General features: G+C 40.2%; 1 protein-coding gene across 1 annotated transcript; it reads right to left on the minus strand.

Annotated features, from left to right (window-relative positions):
• Positions 1 to 7,103: 7,103 nt before the first annotated feature.
• On the minus strand, positions 7,104 to 9,595 carry LOC119768028. Its single transcript, XM_038258315.1, has 2 exons — positions 8,544 to 9,595; positions 7,104 to 8,472 (listed from the first exon to the last, which is right to left on the minus strand). The coding sequence occupies exons 1-2, from the start codon at positions 9,105 to 9,107 to the stop codon at positions 7,111 to 7,113; spliced, it is 1,926 nt and encodes a 641-aa protein (XP_038114243.1). The 5' UTR covers positions 9,108 to 9,595; the 3' UTR covers positions 7,104 to 7,110.
• Between the last annotated feature and the right edge of the window lie 1,056 nt (positions 9,596 to 10,651).

Genomic DNA, 10,651 nt, shown 5'->3' on the forward strand with positions numbered 1-10,651 from the left:
TACTCAAAATAATTTTTTTTGCAATATCACAATACATCACAATTACAATAAGTAACAAACGATCGGGATTTTTTCATAAATTTCAAATTTAATAACAACATTTTTAGAAAATACTCAAAATTTTCACAAAACTACGAATTTTTGAAAAAAAAGTGCTCAAGATTTTCGTTTTTACTATGTGCGTATCAAACGATCGGGATTTTTTCATACATTTCGAAAGTTATTAGAAAAAATGAAAATACTCAAAGTTTACACAAAACTACGTATTTTTGAAAAAAAATACTCAAAATTAGTATTTTTACAAGAGGTATCAAATGTTCGGGATTTTTTTATACATTTCAAAAGTTATAACACAAATTTGTGGATATACCCAAATTCTCACAAAACTAAATTTTTTCGAAAAAAAATTCCCCAAATTTCAGTTTCTTACAATATGAGTATCACATGGTTGAGATTTTTTCATTAATTGTTAGGGTAGGGTAGTCATCAATGAGACACTTTTGGTTTTCAACTTTCAACGATTTTTCTAATTTTTTCATCAGCATGTTTTAATGAGCTTTTAGTTACATTATCATTCTTTTAATGTGTTCTAACATTGACAAAAATATGAGATCGATCCGACATCTACAGCCAGAGTTATTCAACTGTCTCATTGTAGACGCACTTGGCAGGAACAATGAGACACTCTACGAAAATCAACATTTTTCTAGCAAAACATCATGTTTTTGTATTGTTCCATTGCAGGTGACTTGCCTTGAACATTTTAGAGCAATTTTGCCAACATGAAACTTTTAATAACAAAAGTTACACTAAAAAGTATTTCAATTTTGTAAAATCCATATATTAATAAAAAATAACTTTGTATTTTTGGTTTAATGAAGTTTAAACTCTATAAATATGCCAAAAATCACTTTTAATTCATGTTTTGAAAGATTTCCATCGATTTTGAAAAGTTTATTGAAGAAAAATCAAAGTGTCTCATTGTTACCCATGGGCTGAAATTAGTGGGGAACAATGAGACAGCCCTGGATTCTGAGTTTATTCTAAATTTTGGCCAAATCTAATGAAAGGACATTGTAGCCCAACTTAATCCCTATGGAACGTCGAAAGAAATTTGAAGAAATATTAGTTTTGGTGTAAATGGCAGCCTACGAGCGAAAAAGTAATTTTTGTCCATAATTTACTTTTACACCCCAGAATCAAACATTTATGAATAACTTTTCAAGGGAGCGTCCATAACCAAAGCCATTAATATGGCAGACGTGTATCCAGTAGACACACCTTTCCCCCAAATATGAGCCTGATTGGTTGAAACTTCGACTTGTGAGAGCCATTTTATCATTGTTCCCCGTGTCTCATTGATGACTACTCTACCCTACTTTGTATCGTCATGTGTCCGATTTTTCCAAGGGACGACGGGACTTGAATCCGCAACCACCTCATTAGTACTGAGACGCACCGCCAATTGCCAATTGTAGTGCTACGTGTGACAGTTTGGTATCTATTCCAGCCTGAAAACAGTGTATTTAGATTGCTTTGTGTTCATTTGGTATCGTGATCATCGTCTTCTCCTCCTGACGAAATCCGCTGAGCAGGAATATTGAGACTATGCTTCAATTTAATTTAAAAGGTCATATTGTAAAAACGGAAATTTTGAGTATTTTTTTCGAAAATACGTAGTTTTGTGAAAATTTTTAGTAGTTTCTTAAAATGTTGTTATTACATTCGAAATGTATGAAAAAATACCGATCGTTTGATACCCATATTGTAAAAATTGAAATTTTGAGTATTTTTTTTTCAAAAATACGTAGTTTTGTGAAAATTTTGAGTATTTTCTAAAATTATTTAAATTATTATTATTGTTACATCCAAAATGTATGAAAAAACCTGATCATTTGGTACATATATTGCAATAACAATATATTTTTGTTTTCTTTAGAGAAAAAAATATGCATTTTCAAAATACAGGGAAAATACGTATTTTTGTGAAAATTTTCATGAAATAAAAATTTTAATGGATAGCTGACATCATCCCGATTCCAAAACACTATAATTTTTTGATGTTTGCATGATTATTCATAGAATTATAGCCAATGTCTCCCATATAGCCAAAATCCCATAAGATCTGTGCTTCAGTTAAGCACTGGGCCGTGCTTAACCGAGGCAGCTGAACGGTGCAAAACCGGGGCAGTGCAAAGGCGAGGCGTGCAAAACCGAGGCATGGCTGTATTTATTTCTGCTCACAGATGGTCTCATGTTATTTTGACGTTGGATAACGGGGCTTCGAGCTGAAGCCCCCCTCCCCTGAAATTTTTGGAAGACATCTGGGAAAGAGGGAAAAAGAAGTAAAGAAGAAGAAAACTTATTCTTCCAGCCCCCCAACCAAAATTCTGGCTATACTCCTGCTCCCGGGGCATCTGGCCACTCCAGGTGGTATCAGATTTGATGTCCAGTATCAAAAACCCTAAAGTTGAATCCCATAGTGCCCCAACTCTTTTGGTTCCGCAAATGTCCCCCTATCGGAAAACCCTCGGCGACTCCGGCTACTAAAGCCGGAGTGCTGTTTTTGGGTGGCCGGAGTGGCCACCCAAAAACAGCATGTCTAACGGCAAATCGTGTAACAGGCATGGTTTTGATGGATCTAGGCTAACTCGACCCTGCTAAGTCCGAATATCGCGGTCACGAAGTCGGATTCCTTAAGGGAAGCGGGATATTAAAGATGGCGAACAATATGGCGGCTATATAGAGAAGTCAACAATATCACAGTATGAAGGTTGTCGACGTGTCGATTTTGACTAATTTCGGGCCGCGTCCAATATGGTGAAGAGAAAATCTTCAAGTATTTTTAAACAACATGTAATAGGCTTGTGATTGATCCAATTTGACTAATTTGGGGTCGCTGAACCCGAATATGACCATGAAAATCGGTAACGGACCGGACCGTGTTATCCAAGATGGCGTCCAATATGGCGAAGAGAAAAACCAAAAGGGCGTAGTTTTTAGATTTGGGCGAAAATCGAGTTTCTTGCTTGTTTTGATGGTATCAACAGCCCCACCAAATTTTAACTTGATCAAAAAATGTTGATTTCAATTTTGCAATTTTTGGTACACGATTGAGGTTATACAAATAAAGCAGACCTTCCTAAAACGAATTCTGTTCATAAAATATTACTTCAGTTAAATGTGGTAAATCGTGACTACAGTCTTAGTCAGGACCTTAGCTTTCAGAGTACTTAAAAGCTTAAAATTTAGAAACTTGTTTGTTTATCTATGTTTTTACATAAACAAATTGAAAATATGATCTGATGAGTGAAAGCATAGTTGAAATAGCTGTCCCTATTCATCCTTTATGTGCACTGTGCAGATTTGCCTCACATGACTGTATATTCGGCTCAAATGCAATCCTGCTCTATTTTGACTGTTAATAATGCTCATTTCTGAAGACTGAGCTTTGATTATTTTGAACTGAAATTTGACCAATTTCTTTCATCTGCTAATACGAAAACTATTTCATTACACTACTTTTCTCATGTTGATTTTATGTGGTTGGTTTAAGTGGTTGCGAACACGGCCAAAATTAAAAGTTATGAATAAGTTTCCCAAAAACCCCGAAAATTACTCTTGAAAAAAAAAACTTGAAATGTTTATCAAAGTGTGAAAGAAAGCCCTCACGATTACCTTTCCAACGGTTTATAAGTTTTTGATGTTTGGTAATGTATTTTGGGATATATCATTTCTTCAAACTAGGGCATATTTTCGAAAAAATCCATTGTTCAAAACAAGTTTTTCTTTACAGTTGGCTAACGGCTGACAGATAAGTGCAGTGCTTCTGGGAACGCGCGGTCCTGTTTTTCGCGATAATTTTCGTCGTAAATGATCGTAAAAATTTATTCCAACGGGCAGTTTTAGTAATTCATCAAACAATCGATTTTATGAAGAGTAAAGCGTAAAAATATACTGATAAGTCCAGCCCATAGCACTACTGCTCGGCTGGCACGAGTGCAATAAAAAAAATTGTATAAATAATCAATTATTTATCTTTCCGCAACCAGATTTAAAATGTTCAACCGATAAACAAAATGCTCATGGTCACATCACTGCCACTCGTGAATCCTGACCTCATACCCATCTACTAACCCCCTCAAAACTCATGTGATACTTTGTCGGAGATGCAGTCGATTGGGCGGTCTCTATCACTCAAGTATCGGACTAACATTCCCATCCACTTCCCCGTGACCCTACCACTGGTCGTGGCCGGCGCCGGTATTGATAAGCATGATAGGGGCCTTTGAGAAGTTGCGAAGTGAGGAAAGATAGCTCCCACTTATCTTCCACGGCTCGTGGATGTAACTTCTGGAGGTCCTGGTCAATAACGGAGTAGCAACTGCGGGTGGGCACCTATGCTTATGCTTATTAGGATGTAACAAAAATGACTTTTTGGGGGGCATTCAAGGGTTTGTTCCGGTGGGCATACTAAGCCCAAATCCAAAATATGAGCTTGATTGGACGTAACAGGAGCTGGCGCTCCGCCCTTCAATTTTAAATGGGATTTAACCCGTAAAAATAGATTTTTTCGAAAATGTCACATTTTGAGGCATTTTGGCCACTGAAGCGTTTATTTTCAACATCATTGGCGTGTAAGCCAGGTCCTTGCGCATCTTTTGATATATATAACATTGAAATTTGGAGCACCTTGGAGCTCGGTACAGGCCTTCAAAGTTTGACATTTTTTTCGAAAAATCGGTCCCGGCAAAAAAGATATGCGTCGCACCTCGCGACGCCCTAGACGCCATTTGATGTTAAAATAATCGCTTCAGTGGCCAAAATGCCTCAAAATGTGACATTTTTGAAAAAATCTATTTTTACGGGTTAAATCCCATTTAAAATTGAAGGGCGGAGCGCCAGCTCCTGTTACGTCCAATCAAGCTCATATTTTGGATTTGGGCTTAGTATGCCCACCGGAACAAACCCTTGAATGTCCGCCAAAAAGTCATTTTTGTTACACTCTAATTCTTATTCTTTACAGTTGGCTAACGGCTGACATTTTCATTAGTTCGAAGGTAGTTTTTATGGTTTTTTGATGCGCCGAATCGAATGAGAACATTGCCGTAACGATTTGGGAACATGTGCATCTAGTGGGACGGTTTTAGCAAGAATTGCTCACCTTCTTTTGCTTTTATATTAAAATGGGAATTGAAAAATGATGCTCAACATTCAAATGCGTTTTTCTCAAAACGCACGGCATTTACATGATGCTTTTTGAAATGTTGGCGTCGAAATCATCTTATAAAGGGGTTACATACATGTAGAAAATCACAAAATTTCCCATTACAGTAAATTTATTAAATCCACTTAATAGATGTTTTTCAATCACTCCTGAAAGTTTCATGAAGATATTTCATGATTAAACTGAGTAAAAGACGATTTAAGCTCAAAATTTGGCAATGCGCAAAGCGGACTGTCAAACTTTCTGATCGTTTTTCTCGAAACACCGAGTTTATTTACGGGACCCACAATATCTCGAAATGGGACGGAGTAAAATGGCTGAAATTTTGGGTGAAGACTCCCAAGACATATTCCGTGTTCATGACGAAGCCCGATTTTGAAATTTTGAATTTTCAAAAAATACAAAATATCAAAAACTGGCGTCTTATTGAAAATCGTCCCTCGTCATGCACACGGGACCGGTTTAATGAGTCTTCACCAACATTTTGAGCCGACTTCGTCGAAGCAATGTTGAGATATCGATTTTTTGACGAATACTTGAACTCGTTTTTCTCGAAACACTTGATTTGGTATAAATGGTTGATCTTCAAATACAGGCAGTATCCAGGTTTTTAAGCGAAAATGGCGTTCGAAAGTGTAGTAAACCATGAAATTGCTCCCTATTCCTAAACGTCAACATTTTTCTCGCAAACAATAGCAGTGATGCCAAATACACTTGAAGGAATTAAAAAGTCTGCAAATAAACATTTTTTTTTTATCAACATCAATTCTGCTACGAATGGTTTTTGTTTATTATTAGTTTGGTCGTATTCTCTACAGAAAGGTGAACGCCCGAAATGTCAAAATCACGCAGTGACACCAACATTACGAAAAAAGTGTACCATGGCATGACAGCCACATTTTTTTTCTAATGTTGGTGCTACTGGGAGATTTTGACATTTCGGACGTTCACCATTCAAACGCCATCTTCGCTTAAAAACCTCGATAGGGGAAAGTGGGGCAAGTGTAACAAGCTAAGAATAAGCTCTCGAAAACCTATTAAAAACGTAAAAAATCATCCAGTTTTTTTAAAGACACTCTTATTTGAAATCTTGACTACCTCTTTATTACTTGAAATTATGAAAAAGTTCATTTTTTACCATAAATAATTGCTTTGAAAAAAATGTGTTTTCAGCACGTTTTGATACATGATGGGGCAAGAAGAACAACCTAATGGGGCAAGAGGAACAATTCATGAATAACTTGTTTATTTGCTTAAAAATCAATTTTAAAAACTTAGAAAAGTGAGATTACAATATGTTTTACACTATCGTCATCTGGGGCGAGTTGGGACACGTGGGGCGAATAAGGACAGCTGTTTTGGGACCATCCATAAACCACGTGGACACTTTAAGGGGGTATGGCGATTGTTCACGTTCCATACAAAAAAGATTTTTTTTGTATGGACAATTGTCCACGAGGGGGGGGGGGGTTGAGATTTCCAAAAATGTGTCCACGTGGTTTGTGGATGGTCCCTTTAGCCTTGTTACTGCACAATATTTTGATATTTTTGATTGGTTTTGGATAGAACAGACACAGATTAATCAAAATCGTGCGTCGATTTCCAAATTTCAAGCTTTTGAGTGCTCTAAAACCTGCTGTCCCTATTCAGACCGTAGTCCCGATTCGCCCCAGGTGACGGTATTTTTAAATTTGTTGATGAGTGAAAAATATTTAACTGATAATTCCAAGGCATTTAAAAAAAAAATCACGATGGTTAGAAAATTATAATAAGAATACAAGTAGTACTTCTGGGAATTCAATTTTTATTTAATCATCAAATGTGGGAAATTTATGAAATCAAAATTGTTTCAAATCGAAAGAAACAAAAAACTGCTCTTAAATTTAAACGTTGCAAGTCGGGCACGAATTGTCCACGCAGCAGTGGAACCATTCCGCACAGGTGTGGCACTTCTCCCATTCAGAATCATCGTTAAAGTTGCTGAAAACCGCTCCGCAGATCGCACACAACGAGTCGTTTACGTTCTCTTTTCCCGCCTTGCCATCCCGCTTCTTCTTCTTCGTGGAGGTTTCGGACGTCACTTTGGCCAATCGTTTCTTCGACTTCCTGATCTCTGAGACTTCTTTGTTGGCCTCAGATGCCTTCAACGCGTTCCGGTAGGTGTCGGAGGTAAGTTCTGTAGCCTTTTGACGACGCCGTCCGCTAGCAATTTTCCGCCCAGCCACTTTTGGAAGCGGCTTGATAGCTTCCGGAGAAACTGTGAACCCTTGCCGTCCTGGAGTCAGCTCACCAGGGCTCAGCAGGGACTGCCCGGAGGTCGGTTCAACAGGAACAGGAGGTTGTCCAGAAATCGGCTCAACAGGGCTCAGCAGGGTCTGCTTGGAGGTTGACTCAGCAAGGTCTGGGCGCTGTCCGACACTCGGTTCATCAGGAACAGGAGGCTGTCCGGAAATCGGATCTACAGGGCTCAGCAGGGACTGCTTGGAGCTTGGCTCAGCAGGGACTGGATGCTGTCCGGGAGTCGGCTCAACAGGAGCGGGAGGTGGACACAAGGGTTTCTCTTGATCTGTTTCGAAGTTATCCAACACGTCTGTCGCCTTGGCCGCTGCGAAGTCTTCCAGTTTAAAGTTGTGGCGGTTGAATGGCCACAATCCGGTTTTATCAAAACCGACGATTGCGTTCTTCGGCGTCGCCGATCTCAGATACGCGTCCCCAAGCAGTTCGCTGACGTCGTTTATCGTGACGGCCTTCCCCGGATTGGCCTTGAGATATCTCTCGATGACTTGGGAGAAGTTGGACTTCAGCGGCCCCATGAAGCTGACGTCCAATGGCTGCAGTTTGTGGCTAGAATGCGGAGGGAAACTGATCACGGTCACGTGATTGGCCCTGGCCTTTTCAATGAAGGCCAAGTTTTTCGTGTGCGAAGCGTGGCCATCCAGGAATAGTATAACCGGATCTTCCGCCGACGGCTTCGTATGCGCCAAAAAATGGTCAAACCATTTAATAAATATGTCGACTGTCATCCATCCCGTTGGATTCCCCGCAAATACGGTGCCTGGTGGAGCTCCGCGCTTCAGATGCTCCGTAATACGGCATCTAGGAAAAATTAACATCGGGGGCAGGTATTGGCCGCACGCCGACGACGAGATGCAAGCCGTGGACAAGACACCACGCTCTGCTGAAGTTATGGCCCCAACCTGTCGCCGTCCCTTCAACGCCAAGATCTTCGACCGCTTGCTTTGAACCTATATAAATAACAAGAAAAATGTTACTTTCAAACTTTTCAGTGATATAAAATAATATAATGTACACTTACAGTAACCACGCACGTTTCGTCCACGTTTTTAAACTGACTGGGCTTCCGGAACTTCCCAGTAGAGAGTGCAGCTTCTACAATGTCGTAAAATTGGTCCACGGCCACCTTATTGAACCCTTGGGCTCGGGCTGCAGAGGTTGCTTCCGGTGCTCGCAGCGAAAGTTCCGGGTGGCGCATGCGGAATCCGTACAGCCAATCCTTGCCAGCCAGCTCCGTGCCGTTGTCGAAGGGGTGGTCGATTCTGTTGATGGTGGCCAGCTGGTAGGCCAAACTGCGCATTTCCAATGACGTGACCCCGTAGAGAGTAACTTCCATGGCCAGAATGTAATCGACCAGCTCTCGCTCTTGCTGGGCAGTGAAAACTGGCTTGAACCGACCCAGGTTACGATTTTCGTCCGGAGGCCCCACCAACAACAAATACTTTCGGAGCGTTGGCCTCGGCACACCGTGGGAGAGCGCCGCTCGGTTTACGGTGGATCCGGCCTGTACGGCTTCGATTGCCGCGGTCAAGGCTTCTTGACTCCAAGACTTACGGACCGAAATCCGCTTGTAATTCCGGACCATCTTTCACAGCGTCTCACACTTGCGAAGTTTGACAGCAAACTGAGAAGTTTGACAACTGAGGTTAGGTTCTCTCGCAACTGGAAGGTGGTGCACTTGCCCCGCAAAACTTTGTTCCACTTGCCCCGCACTATTTTTTTATTTGAAATGTCTCGCAAAATTTTGCCCAAAAACAATTTTCAAAAAAAATGAAAGCAAATTATTTTTAATTGTTTTAACTTTGATGTGTTGAAAGAAAAAATATTGAAAATTCTTTTAATGTGCAGCTAAACCTTATTTTGTGCCATTCAAATCTTATAACAAAACAAGGGTTTTAAGAAAACAACTTTCAATTCACTGTCCTGGGGCGTTTACCTCATTATGGTGGCTAAATTATAGAAAAATTAACTTATTGCATTGCAAGCAACAATTCCTCATACTCGAAATATTAAAATTGTATAAATTACGGCCACACGAGCAATTGTTCCTCTTGCCCCATATGGTCGTCTTGCCCCACTTTCCCCTACTGCCCATGTTCGCATAAATGTTCCATATGCAAAAACAGCAAGCCGAGAAAACTGGATTTCCTCCTGATTTCTAGAACAAAGTACTGGATGTTATAGGCTCTTTTGAAAGAGCACACAATTTTGAACCAATCTGCATCAATAACTCGAAATCGATGAAAATGCATATGGGACATTTATACGATCAGGGGCATAATAATACAGCCCAATACTGCATAGGAATCTTAAATGTAGTTTCAGCAAGTAGGAAAAACTAGCACAGATGCTGAAAAAAAAATTCCATGAATTACAAATATAAAATTGAATAAACGATGAGTCTTGTTCCGGCTTCAAAAAAGGGTGTGATTATCCGAGGGGGACGTCACTCCGCGGTAACACACTAAAACGCACAAAAACGAGCTCGAAAAGCGTCAACGCTACTCATCGTGCCAAGTTTTCACATAAAGCCACCTAAAAGCAAGTTATCGCAAGTTAACGCGCGTTAAAGCGAGTTAAAGCGGTCAGCGTCTGCTCGACTTTTGAACAAAGCGAAATCGATCTTGCATCCCTGCTGTCATAGCTCGAGCAGTTTTTCGATCAAGTTTGGCAACTCGGTATTTGTTTTGATAAGTTTTCTAGCAGTTTCCGCAGAAAGAAAACAAAAACAAAACAGGTCGCGATTTTTTTTTTGACTGTAACCTGTATGGGAAACCGGTGCCGTTGGAGTGGACAGGTTAAGTTCTGTGCCGTTGGAGTGGACAGGTCCATTTAGAAGAGGAAAATGCGCCACAGTTTGACATTTGGCGAGAAGAAGAGTAATAAAGTTCTAGGTGGAGTTTTGGAGGACTTTTTATTCCAACGCTTATTAGCTTTGCGGGCCTAAATGCTGCGGTCAAAAGCCACCACCGCTTGGGGGGCAAAGGGGACGACTACTAAAATCGTTTTGAATACTTTATTGAATGTAGAGCCATTTTCTCTGTAAAGACAATCCCAGCGTACGTAATACCACTTCCGGCAGCTCGATGCAGACGCTTCCTCTACCGTGGATCTTCTGGTGTATCTGCT

The sequence above is a fragment of the Culex quinquefasciatus genome, chromosome 2 (assembly GCF_015732765.1).
Source record: "Culex quinquefasciatus strain JHB chromosome 2, VPISU_Cqui_1.0_pri_paternal, whole genome shotgun sequence".
Taxonomy (NCBI): Eukaryota; Metazoa; Arthropoda; class Insecta; order Diptera; family Culicidae; genus Culex; species Culex quinquefasciatus.